General features: G+C 36.7%; 1 protein-coding gene across 1 annotated transcript; it reads left to right on the top strand.

Annotated features, from left to right (window-relative positions):
• The first annotated feature begins 4,965 nt into the window (after positions 1-4,965).
• LOC103990667 (uncharacterized) lies at positions 4,966-14,248 on the top strand. The gene is made up of 7 exons (XM_009409879.3): positions 4,966-5,454; positions 6,706-6,947; positions 8,228-8,909; positions 9,009-9,372; positions 10,652-10,746; positions 13,043-13,237; positions 13,439-14,248. The coding sequence occupies exons 1-7, from the start codon at positions 5,266-5,268 to the stop codon at positions 14,069-14,071; spliced, it is 2,400 nt and encodes a 799-aa protein (XP_009408154.2). The 5' UTR covers positions 4,966-5,265; the 3' UTR covers positions 14,072-14,248.
• The last annotated feature ends 627 nt before the right edge of the window (positions 14,249-14,875 follow it).

The raw sequence follows: 14,875 nt of genomic DNA, 5'->3' as shown, positions 1-14,875 counted from the left end.
CGACCGTGTGAAAACCTAGAAGAAGATAGTCGTATAATGGAGGAGCAAACGGATCCGGGTATAATACAGTTGGATCTTGGATCCGGACCCGTTTCAACGGCCTCCCTCGATTTACCCAGAACGCCATTTGCCCTGCCGAATCACCCATAAAAGTTTATGGCTGATGTGGTACATATATATATATATATATATGGCAATATCCCTTCCTAATTTAATTGCTTGAAACATCCAAATTAAAATTAGGTTGATAAAAAACAGATGAAAGGTGATTGTCATCTGTTCATCATACTTGAGAGCAAGCAGAGGAATACTCCAGTAAGCAAATTACAGAAACATGTTACGGAGGCTAATGTCATGTTCTTAGCTAAATCTCATCCACCTGGTTTTTGTTTCTTATTGATTTAGATAATGACCAAATATGTTGCTTGATGAACAGATAAAATAATAATTCGGACATTAAATAGTTCTCACTTAATTACAGTTTTCGATTTTACCACTATTAACATTTAACATCTTGTTGTTATCTCAATCCCCAAACTAATTTAAGCATCAAGGGAGTGTTAGGTTGGCAATCTATAGATTCAGTCTACGGTGAGCTTGAACAGTCCACAACCCATCTCCTTACTTAATATAATCTTAATTTATATTAGGAGGATGTGGTGGTTATATTTTAAGACATAAATAGGATAGTAACATGACAGGAAAAGATAGCAACACGGTGATTCTTGCGGCAGCAAAAAGGAGGAGAAAAAGATAGAAAAATAAGAGAAAGAAAGGGAAGAAAACAAGGACAACGAAGAGAGACTATTCTCAATCATTCGACAATGTTTTCATCTCAGGTTAGATCAAATCTACAGTAGATTCTTACTATGATTACTTGGGGAGAATTAGGGAAAATTTAGATATTGAGCATAGTAATATGATCCTTGTATCCCAGTTATTCTATTGTGATTGTTGTTAGGGTTTTAGGCAAGATATTGAGATTTGTATATTCATTATTCTTACAATGGATTATCTCTAGTTTGCCCTGTGGTTTTTACCCTTCACATTGAAGGGTTTTCCACGTATATCTTGGTGTTTTCTTTGATTGTGGTTCCATTTATTTTCGCTGTGTGTTATAGCCTGCTAGTATTTGTTCATATACAAAAGTTATTTCTCTTTATATCTTATCAATTGATATCAGAGGAGGGTTGTAGTGATTTAATTTTATATTTGAACATGGAGGCCAGTAATGTTTCTCGCATGATTAGTTTAAATAGAAAAAATTAGATGATAAGAAAACGATCTCTTGTATTGCAAAGATTTGTATGGACCTTTGTAGGGGATAGTGTAAAACCCACAATTATGACAAATGATGAGTGAAAGATGTTAGATTGAAAAATAGTTGGATTTATTCAATAGTGGCTTGATGATAGTATCTTTCACTATGTTTCTACTGAAAGTTCTGCATATTCACTTTGGAAAAAATTGGAATGTCTCTATGAAAGAAAAACAGTTGGTAACAAAGTTTTTTTAATCAGAAAACTTGTGAACCTAAAATATAAATATGGTATTTCTATTGTTGAGCATTTAAATGAAATGCAGAGTATTACTAACCAGTTATCCTCTATGAAAATGTCTTTTGATGATGAGTTGCAGATATTGTTATTTTTTAGTTCATTGCTAGAAAGTTTAGAAACACTGACGGTTTCCCTTAGTAATTCTGCACCAGACGGTATTGTCACCATGAGTCAAGTAACAAGCAGTTTGTTGAATGAGGAGTTGAAAAGAAAGAATTCAGCAATATCTCAAAATGATTCAGAGGCACTTATCTCAGAGAACAAAGGAAGGTCAAAGTCTATAAGTAGTTCACGTATGTGGAGGAGCAAGTCAAGATCAAGTAAAGATATTGTTTACTATAACTGTGATGAGAAAGGACATTACAAGAACCAATATAAACAACCTAAGAAGAGCAAGAAAAAAGAAAAAGAAGTGGAGTCTATAGAGTCAAAAGATAATATCACAACTACAGTATAGGATGATGATTATTTGATTTTGTCTCCTTCTAATGATATATATATATTTTTTTGTTAGGATCTTGAGTGGATGATTGATACAGATTCTTCTTATTATACTACACCATGAAGGGAGTTTTTTACTATATACAGGTCTGAAAATTTTTATGTTGTCAAGATGGGTAATTATGACATAGCAGATAGCATTGACATTGGAGATATCCATTTAAAGACCAACCTTGGCTGTAAGTTTATGCTTAAGGATGTGAGGCATGTGGTTGACTTGATACTGAATTTAATTTTAGTTGGAAGACTAGATGATGAGCACTATGATAACATATTTCACAGAGGGCAATGGAAGCTCAATAAGGATTCTTTTATTGTGACTAGTGGAAAAAATTCTATATTTTGTACAAGTTGCAGGCCAAAACTTGTGGTGAGCAATTAAATGCTACAGAGAAAGAGTTCAGTAAAGAGTTATGGCATAGGCGATTGGGACACACGAGCGAGAAGGGGCTGCAAGCTCTTTCCAAGAGAGATGTATTGTTAAACCTTAGAGTTACATATCTAAACACTTATATTGATTATTTGGCTGGTAAACAACATAGAGCTTCATTTGTTAGTCCTGCTTTGTCTAGAAAAATGCATGCCTTAGATTGTGTTTATACAGATGTATGTAATCTTTTAATGACAAAAAATTCTGTTGGATCTATTGATATTCTTGGTATAAGTGGTGCACTTTATTTTGTCACTTTTATAGATGATTTTTTCAGAAAAGTTTGGGCATGCTTTGAAGACCAAAGATCAAGTGATTAATGTCTTCAAAGAGTTTCATGTCAGAGTTGAAAGGGAGATAGAAAGGCAATTGAAATGCATAAGATCAGATAATAATGGTAAGTATACAAGATTATTTAATGATTATTATATGTCATATGAGATCTAACATAAGATGACAGTTCCTGGTACACCTCAACATAATGCAATTTCAGAGAGGATGAATCGTACCATCATGGAAAAGATCAGATGTATACTTTCATAGGCCAAGCGACCTAAAAAGTTTTGGGGTGAGGCTTTGAAAACTATAGTTAATGTGATCAATTTATCATCATGTATAACCCTAGATGGTGATGTTGTAGAGCATGTATGGTCAGGGAAAGATGTTTCTTACAGAGATTTGAGAGTGTTTGGTTGTTGTGCATTTGCACATGCTCCAGACAATGAGAGATCCAAGCTGGATGGTAAGACTAAATAATATATTTTTCTTGGTTACTCATATGGTCGGTTTGGTTATAGGCTTTGGGATCCAGAAAAGTAGAATGTGTTCAGAAGTAAAGATGTAGTCTTCTTTGAGGATCAAACCTTTAAAGATTTAAAGTAGAAGACACCGACCAAGACTTATGTAGAAGGATTAGCAGATTGTGGCACAATTACTCCTACAGTATATCAAGGTGATGGGGGAAATGTGTAGGAAGATAATATAGAGCCTGATGTTGATCTACCTATAGGACAAGTTGAGCAAAAAGAAGTTTGAGAGCAACTTCCCGCAGAACCTAAGTTGATAAGATCTTCTAGACAACATCAACCTTCCAAAATATACTCTACAAATGAGTATGTAATGCTTACTGATGCAGGTGAACCAAAGAGTTACTAGAAAGCAGTTGAAAATGAGAAGTGGTTAATTACTATACAAGAAGAGATGAATGCTCCTCAAAAGGACCATACTTATGATTTGGTACTACTACCAAATAGAATGAAGACTTTACCAAAAGAAAGACAGAAGATATGCCGACAACTAATCGGCATGACTTCACATTGAGGAGTCATGGGGCAGTCTCCCTTATGGGCTGAAGGGGAAGATTGTTGGGTTGGCAGCCCATAGATTCAGCCCATAGTGGGCTTGAATAGCCCACTCCTTACTTAATCTAACCCTAATTCATATTAGGGGGGTATGATTGCTGCGTTTTAGAGACATAAATAGGGTAGCAACGTGGTGATTTTTGCAAAAGTAAAAAGGAGGAGAAAAAGACAGAAAAAAAGGGAAGAAATCAAGGATAATGTAGAGAGATTGTTCTCAATCATCCAGCAGTGTTCTCATCTCAGGTTAGATCAAAATCTATAGTAGATTCTTATTGTGATTACTTAGGGAGAATTAGGGAGGATTTAGATATTAAGCATATTGACGTGATCCTCGTATCCCAGTTATTCTCTTTTGATTTTTGCTAGGGTTTTGGGCAAAAGATTGATATTTATATATTCATTATTCTTATAGTGGATTATCTCTAGTTTGCTCCGTGATTTTTACCCTTCGTATTAAAAGGGTTTTCCACGTATATCTTGATGTTCTATTTGATTTGATATTTTTATTCTTCATATTTATTATTATGGTTTGCTAGTATTTATTTATATACAAAAGTTATTTCTTTTTATATCTCACGAATATACGTGGAATTCGATTGAATTTGATCATTTCTAATGTCCATAACAGATAAATATTAAATAAATTTAACATTTTAATTTAATAATACTCTTTTATATACAATTGGATAATGTGTCCTATTTTTTTCCGATACTTCCATCAATTTTTCATTTTGTATTATATTTGGATGTTTTAATTAGATACTATATAAGCTTAATAGAAAAGTGGATATTTGACTTATACGCGGTTGTCTCTCCTTCAAGACACGACAGCCGGTTAGTGTTCAATAATCATGCCACGTGCCCTTGATCCAACGGCACAAAGCACGAGTTAATACGTGGCATGCATCCAAAGGTCAAAAATCAAATGCTTGTTGATAAAATGTCTAATTCTTTTCACACCCCACAACGAGCGCCCATAAAAGAACCCCAAGCGATCTGGCCCCACCAATGTCACACCGTACTGTTTCCCTCTGACGTAGGGGACGTTGTCTTGGGTTCCGTTTGAAGTTGACATAGGGACACAACACACGCATTCACCGCCCAGCCGTCTCGGCCGCTTCCCAAGTATTGACACCCATTTCCGCCGATCCTAACAACCGTGTCGTTGAGCTCGCACATCGAGTGTTCGACAAAATGACTCATTAGTGCCGCTTCGCCCCCCCCCGGTTTCCCTCTGTCATTATTATGCCCGTCCAATCCCGTTCCACGGTAGGGGAATGAGAAGGGGATATAGAGAGAGAGAAAGAGAGCCGGTTCGGACTCGATTTCGCCTTCCTTCTTCTCTGATCCCTTCCTCCGATCTGCGAGAGCCCCCTGGCTTAGGGTTCGGTGGGCTTCCCGTTGGTGCGCAGCGATGCTCCTCTCCTTCTTGCTCGGCTTTTTGGTGGGGTTCGCGGCCCTCGTGGCCGTCGAGGGCTTGGCCCTCCTGTGGCTAATCGATCGCCTCCGCCGGAAGCGACCCACGGTGAACGCGGCCCGGCCACAACCGGTTGCCCAAGATCTCGGCGACGAGCGGTCGCTCACTGTTCCCCTCGAGAAGAAGGTCGGTGCTTTTGATGGATTTGCTTTCTGTCTTGGTTTTTTTCTCTCTTAATATCTAATTGAACTGATCTTGGTGGCTTTCCTCGCGTTATGAAACTTTTTTTGTTGAGTTGAAGGATTCCATTTGAATTTGATGTTGAGATTTGCTCTTTCGATGGTTGATAAGAGTGTAAAATTAGGGGAAATTGTTTGTAAGATGACGAGGACAAGAGAAAACCAAATATGATTTTGTTGGCTCCTTCGTTGCGTTTGATTGTGATACCTATTGATTACTATGCATTGGTAAGAACTAGTAGTATCTAGTAGTTAGAAGTAGTCTTATGTCTTCATGGGTAGGCCCAAAACAATCAAGCATTTGTAGGACTTGAAGGCTGGCATAAAGCATCACGAACAGTCACCTGTTTTGGTTATTATCATCAGTGAGTCTTGATTGAAGCAAGAAATTTTATGTGATTAGTGCATCATCGGTTTACTTGACTTGCATATCAGCACAGAATATGTCTCATGACTCAGGAGTTCATGACACTTCAGTCAAAACTTAATATTTATAACTTGGAATGGAAATGTATGAACAGATTCACTAAAATCAGGTTCATGTTAATTGTTTCATTGAACTCATGATGAAATTAGGGTGGTTTTGGAGCAAAGTTTTGTAATTGTCATGTTCGGTACTCTATGTTATCATCTGGATTTATTTTTAAAACTTGCCTATTAAAATAAAATGATGGAAACGGAATAATATTTGGTAGCAATAGATCACTTCTAGTTCACAATATTGCATGCACTGCTCTTTGCTGCTGATCATAATTTTCTGAAAATTGAAATATTGTTTGGCAAGGTTCGTCATATATCATACCGCCCGGTACCGGTCCCCTATTGGACCGGTGCATACCGCCTGTACCGGGCGGTATGCTGCGGTACAGCCAACCCTGCCAAACAATATTTCTCTAATGTGGTTCCTTAGTCCTATGAGCTTGTTGAACATTTATGACAGATTGCTGCCATAAAATCTTTAGTGACTCACTGTATTATTGGCACTTTACATGCTTCTAAACTGCAAGCAGAACTTGTGAAACTATTGCTTCTCCTAACATGGTTTCATGTGTCAGTAGTGATCAAAGAGCCATGAGTTGCTAAAACTCTGTTACATACTTACATTTTATATCTGTTTGTGCCTATGTATGCTTACACACTGCAATTTTTGTGATGTTTTAGTGAGTTGACATCTTTGCCATATTGTCTTTTGGACCAGGGCTCAGTTTGGGTACTAGAACCAGAAAAAGTTCCAAAAATCAAGACTGATGAATCACCAACAAGAAGGACCAAAGAGCAAGAAAACAAGAGCATTATGGAGGTTATTCCTGTCAGAAAATATGCTAAAATTAAAGATCACTCGTTAATCTTGTCTGACCCTGATGATTCTAATATAACTATACAACTTGTCGGCTGTATGGTGGTAGCTGTTTCTGCATCAAATTTATCTTCACGAAAGTGGTGAGCTATGTAAAAGGAACTACCCTTTGCATTTCTCATGTTTTTATAACCACAATATGGGGCCAGTTACATGTAATTGTCATCATATTTAATTATTTCTTGTCATTTTATGCAATGCATAACCACAAAGGGTATATATGCATGTCTTACTATTTACTACAATTCTTGGAATGTGAATTCTGCCATATAAGCCTACTCTCATGTACTTGGTGACTTTGTGTAACTCAAGGATTTTTTTTAAAGAATTTGTGTGTTTGCAGTCTGATTGGAAGAATTAAATTCTTTACTAGCTAAACTTTGGCATTGAAGTGTACAATGTAATCTAGTATAGGTAGGTACTTGGCATCAAAGTAAATCTCGAAAATATTGTATATATATTTGAAACAGCATACCTTTAGTTTCACTTGAGGCTTCAAATTTCATTCTCAGTTTTGGTTTTTCTCAGGTCTTAAGAGTTCTTGTTTTGGCCATTCGGGGCACGACTGTTTCAGATTATTTTCATCAGTTTTATCCCTGAAAAAGTATTGTATCAAAATCAATGACAGGAAAAGGAAATAGATGCATATTTTCTGACAGGAAACATTAAGTTATGATATTGTTTTCTTCTACCATCATAATTTTCAGTAGATTCTATTTATTAAACCTTTTACTATTTTAATGTGTTAGAAGTTGACATATTGGAGAGAATCACTTTAACAATACTGTCTACAATAGCTTTTATACCTCACAAACATATAAGACATAAAAGGCGGAACATTTTTAAAAAACCTTAATTGAATTTTTAGAAAAAAAGAACAGCTGAACTAAGGTTTGAGGTTGCCTATATCTACTGATCTGGCTTCCATATCTCGTCTTTAGACTTTTGAGTTTACAATTTGTATCTTGTGCCTGGATGTGAAATCACCTCCATAAGAATTGATGCTTTTTAATTTAAAACTGACAAACAAAATTTTGCATAATCGGTTAACTGAGAATTCATTGGTGGAAGATCAGTTTTGTTTTGACTGAAATCCTGAAGATGAGTGAATTTTGGTCAGTCTTGATCGCCCAAATAGATTGCTTTCTACCAGAATGTTTGACCTGGTAACCATGGATGGGATATTCACAACCGGAATCATTCAAATAGGAGATGATCTATCTTGCTTTTTTTTTTTCAGGTTTTATAATTGATTTTTTGGAGTCATTGGGGTCAACAAGTATGGTTAATATTGTTAGAGTAAGTTGCCACGTCTGAGAAATATTTATTTTTCAGGATCTAATATTTCTTATGTGCCTTATAGGGCTAAAAGGTATCCCATTAAACTGGAAAGCAAGGAATCAAAGATTTATAAGGGGAGTAAAACATGTTACTTATACTTTGACACTTCTTGGGAGAAGGAATCCTGGTGCAAAGCACTCCGTCTTGCTTCCTGCCCTGATAAGGGGAAATGGAATTGGTTCTCCCAGTTGAGCGAAGACTTCCAAGACTATCTGTCATCCTTAAATACTGAGTATCCTTCTTTTCTGAAGCCATCAACAGTTTTTACTGAGACTACAGACAGAACAAGTAGGATTGATGGAGCTTCAAGAGTTCGCCTTTTTTTGAAAAGACTTGCAAAGAAGGCTTCAAAGAGTGGTCTAGAAAGTAGACAAGCCTCATTTTCATCATCAGGCTATGGTGAAAGGAAGATTGGTGAGAAGTTGCGTTCATCAAATTCTGTATCTTCAAGTGATGGATTCATAAAAAGTTCATCCGAAGACAAATCCTCAAGTAATTCCATGCAAGATATGGCACAGCCTGTGCCACCAACTTCTACTCATTTTGGTAACAAAAGTATGCTTTCTGCCATTCCTGATGCAGCTGCTGATGAAAAGTTTGTCAGTGATGAGGGTACACTATGTTGGAATCTGTTGTTTTCAAGGCTATTTTTTGATGCGAAGAAAAGTAGTGAGATCAATAATCTCATAAAAGCACGCATCCAGGTTAGTTTCATGTTGTATTATCCTGATCAATTGTCTTCTTGTTTTTTTTTTTTTTTTTGCTATTACACATAATTCTGATCTTTCCTATTACTTCAATAGAGGACATTGTCAAATATGAGGACAACAAGTTATATTGGTGAAATCACATGTACTGGCTTAGATCTTGGTAACCTTCCACCTTATGTTCATAGAATGAGAGTTTTCCCTATGGACTTGAATGAAGTGTGGTCTATGGAAGTTGATATTGAATACTCTGGTGGTATAATATTGGACATAGAGACAAGACTTGAAGTTCGTGAACCTGAATTGCAAAAGGACATAATAAAAACAAGTTTGGAATCAAATTCTGCCGGTGAGGTGAATTCTGATTTTCTTGAGGGCATTGAGCATTATGGAAACCAGTTGAAATCCTCAAGCAATTCAACTGTTGGAATGGATAACAGAAATGAAGCGGATAAAGCAGGTGAGAGACATATTTTACAGGTTGGATGTCTTTCTATTCTGTTGGAATTTTGCAGTATATTGAACTTTCATAATCTGTTCTCTCATGAAAAGAAAAGAAAAATCAAATTGCAGCTCACTCCCAAATAGCAACAAAGTAATGTTTTTGGCTTTATGTGTAAAGATCAGAAGTCATGATGTCTCTTGAAGAAAAAGGTGAAAAAAGTAAGCCCACAATAAATTATGATCAGAAAAAAAACGGAAAGATATTCGTCCAACAATCAATTCTTTCTTACTTGAAGCTGAAGTATGGGAATCTCACCATAAGTCAGCCACTTAAAGATGATGACTCAGTTAGTGAAATTCAAGTAGGAATAGTTGGTCAACCCTTCTATTTGGCCTGACTGAACCATTGCAAAGCCTATCGGTACGAACCAGTTAGGATACAAAACCTAATGCAGGAGTCCAGTACATTATCTCAACTATTAAGGATTAATAACTTAACCACTTTTATCATTTTCTTTCAAGATAGCAATTTTTAGTCAGCCCAAACTTCTCGCCTAGGTTGTAGATGCTAAAAGACTTAAGTGACTATGCTATATATGTAGCTATTCGGAAATGAGAGCTTATGACCATATTCAGAGGGCATGTAATTTCATGGATGGTACGTGAAAGAACTCTTAATTTTTTGAATGTTATAAAGAATTAAAGATGGTTCTTGAACTTGTAAGTTCATGCTCTGGCCATTATATTTTGGCAGAATTGTGCTTGTACCATAAGTATATGGTGTGGCCATTATGTTGTAACAAAGGGCAATTATGTCTGTGATCAACTATAAGAGATTTTTTCCTTGCCTTTAAGACCATTGTATGGTTATTCAAAAGTCTGGTCCTTATGTTGTCTTATGATATAATTTGCATATTGTGTTTGACAGGCAATGCCAAATAAAATTACTGGAACTTGTAGTAATTTGTTTGTATGATAGATTCTATTCTCATATCATCTTTTTAGCAATTTTTTTAAAAAAATTCAGTTGTACACTCTTTCACTTTTTGGCAACTCTTTTTGCATCTATCATCATATAAATGTCTTCACATGAATATATGTGCACTAGAGTAGGACATGGAGATGCTAAGAAAATCGTTGTTGTAACTTTTCCTGTAAGTGAATTCTTTTTGCATCTATCATCATATAAATGTCTTCACATGAACATATGTGCACTAGAGTAGGACATGGAGATGCTAAGAAAATCGTTGTTGTAACTTTTTCTATCGCTAAATTTGGCAAGTTTTGTTATTCAGATGGTCTTAGAAACTCAAAGAGCACCAGCTGGACTTCAGGTTACGTTTCTAGATGGAAGGCTATCCTACATTCTCTCGCTGATCAAGTTTCACAGGTTTGTCTGTTTCAACTTTCAGGAATTTTAGAAAGCTGATATTTCCTAAAAGATGTATTTGAAGACATATATGATAAAGTTGTTCATTGATCTTTCGATGTTGTTTTTTCAACATTATTATCCTCCTTTCATACTTGTGGTAACACTACATTCTTTGAAAGGAATCATTTCTAGATGAAGAAATGCAGAACTACAGTTGGATCATGTATGGCCACTTCATTCCTTTTTTTGACACTCCATATTGATTTTATCAGATCTTCTTTTTTTTGCTACTAGGTTTATGGTCAAGCGGTTGTTGATTGAGGTAAATTTCTATAATAAAGAAAAGAAGAAAGTGAAATATTTGAGCTATAGTGAAATGAGTAATACTACATAATTGAAGGGTCTATTTTATCCAAGCAGGCATTAACCCAGTATGTGTGTGTGGGCATATGTATGTATGTATGTATGTATGTATGTGTGTGTGTGTGTACTTATATATCTGCCAAGTTCAAAGATCCATTTACATCTATTTTTTAAGAGTTTCCGAGGTTATACATAAAATTGAGTAGGTCTGTGTTGTACAATAGTTTAGCCAGGATACACGCCTGCAAGGCAAGAAAAAAATTCTTAAGAACAATGGACCTTTTCAGTGTCATAGCATTAAAGTGCATACACTAATTATTTTGATGTAGATATTATAGGCTAGCTGTTGGAAACCATCATAAAATTCATCAGATAAGTTTAGCACATTAGGCCTTCATTCTTCTCTGAAGTAGCACAAGCTTGCTTATGATGTTGAGTGATTGCAGTAACTGCCTATGCAAACATTTTTTCATTGCTATTTGAATGGAAGAGGACCATGTTCTTTCTTGGGTTTGCATCCTTTATAGCCTTCTTCCATTCTATTAATTTGTGTAATGCTGCTGTTTCATTTGTCATCTAAACTTCACTTGAACTTATCTTGTAGGTTTGTACCTACTGAAACCTGACTACTATTTCTGTTATCATTCTTCTTGCCCAATTATTTATGTTCCACATGTCCTCAAGCACCTATCTGGCTAGTTCTTCATAGCTGACTCATGGGAAACCATTATATGTTCATATACGGTTGATTGCTGTTATGTTTTGGATTTCGCAATGACACTTTTATTAATTGCATGTTCACTGCCATTTTTGTACAAGCTCATTCTTTCACTGTCTTGAGTTCTAAAGGGGTAATAACATGGTGGGAAGGTGTAGCCTTAATGTTGGTGTTGCCGTTGATATTTTCCTTTTGCTGTTTCTTCAATCTATCCATGTTTGGATTCATTGCATCATTAGAAGTGGATTGCTGCCGATCATAATGGAAATACAGCATGCATAGACAATGATGTCTTGAATGTTCTTTAGTGGTATGAACATTCAGTAAGTCTTTTATATTCCTCTTTAGTTTGGTTCAAATAATATGAACATTATGGTACTGTCAAAATATGTTTTTGCTTCATTTGGACTGATAAGTGAACGTGCTGATGATTGAGAGATAAACTTGTTCCAAGGCTGTTTGTAATGTCATTAAGTGGGAAAAAGTGAAGTTGACTTTAATGAACTTGGGGGAAGGAGTAAAGGTTTACCACTACAATTAAATCAAGATAAGGATTACCTGACACAGACATAGGCACACTGCACATGCAAGTCAGAGACACTGTTCTTGGTGCAACCAATGTATGATTCAATTTCATGCTGTTAAGCTTTATCAGTCCCAAAATAGAAAAATATGCCAACATTGTACTTTAAAAATCCAATAAGAATGAGTGGTTCAAAGCATGAGGCTTGTATGCGGAATCTAGAGATGGTCAATGGTCTTATCCCTATAAGGAAATGTTATTTTTTTCACTCTGGCCATCCAAATCTCAAAGGATCAACTTTGTTGTGGTGCAAGTCTTGCCATCCCTATTATTATACAATATGAGTAAAAATTCTGTGCTATATGACATGAATTTAAATGATAAAAATGATAATATAAATAGCAGGATATTTGGACTATACTGTTTGACTTCATGCTGCTTTCTGGGATTTATGAATTTATTTCACTATGTTTTTTTTATATAATTTAGTACTTTTATGCTTGATATGCAAGTAATTGTAAATAGTAGCTCTCCGATGTCAAAATTATTTGCTGTTTGGTACAACTGTATGTATTTAGTGAAAGATTTGCCTCATTAACCTGCTGTCTTAATGACTGTACTAGTGAACACTAGTTCTAGTTTGAACATTTGAGATTTGATCTACATAATCATGAAGTGATCCTATAAGAATGATCATTATTTTTTCAAAGGTACCACTTTCTTTGGCAATACGAGTTGCTTCGCTTCGTGGGACATTGCGCTTACATATTAAGCCACCGCCTTCTGATCAATTGTGGTTTGGCTTCACAACAATGCCGGAATTAGATTGGAATTTGGACTCATCAGTTGGGGATCGAAAAATAACCAGCAGCCATATTGCTTTGCTTTTTGGCAATCGGGTTAAGGTGCTATTTCAGTTCCATAATCATATTTTTGTTTCTTTATTTATAGTACGTTTGCTGAATCTTGTGGCAGAAGCAGTAAAACTGCTCCGGAAGTTGGTGCAAGTTTTTGTGCAGCAGATCTGGTAGTGGATAGACTTAATACGTAACACACTTTGAAAAACTTGTGTAGCATTGAAAGCAATGTTGCTTTTACTTGTGCAGGCTGCAATTCGGGATAGTTTGGTGCTTCCTAACTATGAAAGCATATGCATCCCGTGGATGTTAGCAGAAAAGGATGATTGGATCCCAAGGAAAGTTGCACCATTCATATGGATCAACAATGATAGTATGGACATGGCAGCCACTGAGCTCACGGTGCCCCAAGATAGGGAAGATAAATCGAAGCTTGATGGTAGCAACAAAACTAAAGACGGTCTTGACGACAAGGTTGAAAAAGTAAAGAATGTAATACATGTTGAACAGCCAGCACAGGAGCCCCCCACAGAATCTTCCATTTCCGGTGGTTGTCTAACTGGATCTGCGTTTTCTGATCACTCTTACAGCAGCACGAATGCTGAACTGCAGGTACCACTATTGAGTGGTGAAACCGAAAAGGACTCTAGCCAGAGCAACACGGAGACCCCCACGGCTTCTTCATCAAGGGCAGTCGTGATGGTCGATGATCAAGCAGCATTGTCTCTCGATGAAGATGAGAAGCCAAAGAGAACCAGTAGGCGTGCAAAAATGATGGATTTCGGCAAGAGGATGGGGGACAAACTAGAAGAGAAGAGACGTCACATCGAGGAAAAGAGCCGGCATATTGTTGAAAAAATGCGCGAAAACTCAAGAACATGATGTGTTCCAATTCAGGCTGTGATTTGCGAAAGTAGATACCAGCCACGTTATGCCCCTATTAAGAGAAGTTTGTACAACCGGAGTTGGCAATATATGTGTACAGGTGTATAAATATTATCCTGTCTTTTCCCCATGTTTTTATGACTTAAAAGCTTTTTATGCATCTCTTCTTTCTTACCCGTCTTTGTTCTGATGCATTGGATTACAGAGTAAGCAGGAAAGTGTGAATCAGTATCAGATTATATCTGTATTATTAGCCTCACATCGGAAGTGAATTTGATTGATGGATAAGTTGGCTCATCGGATCCGAATCATGGTAAATCTCTACAGACACAACTGCAGTCAAACAATTAGAAAAGGGGAGACTGCCATCTCCATCAGGTATGAGGTCGTCATTTACTCAGACTCAAAAAGGATACGGTTGGCGTGCCGACCGTCTGTCATTAGCATCTAAGTTGAAATCCGTAGTGACGCACACTTGAAGGAATACACCTTTATGATTCTGTCGTTGTCGAGGAGCCTTTGCAGCGAAGGAAAGCGGAGCAGCTCATGATTCCCCCCTCCACAAAGGCCTTTGTCGGCTGTACCACCAAAGCGGAAATGGTGGGTGGGGTGGGTCACCGTGGATCGCCATCGGTGTCACTTTCTTTGCGATCTACATGATGACAATTCAAATTACCATCGGCCGATCGATGAGACTGATCCATAAATCTCATCTCCATCCTGTTAGGGATGGGCCTGTTGTCTCGCTGCAGACTTCCATTTCTCGAGGAGACATGTATAGTGGAAGTTGCAGTAGATTCC

This window comes from Musa acuminata, chromosome BXJ2-7, assembly GCF_036884655.1.
Source record: "Musa acuminata AAA Group cultivar baxijiao chromosome BXJ2-7, Cavendish_Baxijiao_AAA, whole genome shotgun sequence".
In the NCBI taxonomy this organism is placed as follows: domain Eukaryota; kingdom Viridiplantae; phylum Streptophyta; class Magnoliopsida; order Zingiberales; family Musaceae; genus Musa; species Musa acuminata.
This window is presented reverse-complemented; position numbering and strand designations above follow the sequence as displayed.

Bases quoted from the DNA above. Each gene is read 5' to 3' on its own strand.
- LOC103990667 (XM_009409879.3), top strand. From the start codon at position 5,266: ATGCTCCTCTCCTTCTTGCTCGGCTTTTTGGTGGGGTTCGCGGCCCTC. The intron at 5,455-6,705 runs GTCGGTGCTTTT...CTTTTGGACCAG, and splicing joins CTGTTCCCCTCGAGAAGAAG to GGCTCAGTTTGGGTACTAGA. The intron at 8,910-9,008 runs GTTAGTTTCATG...TTACTTCAATAG, and splicing joins TCATAAAAGCACGCATCCAG to AGGACATTGTCAAATATGAG.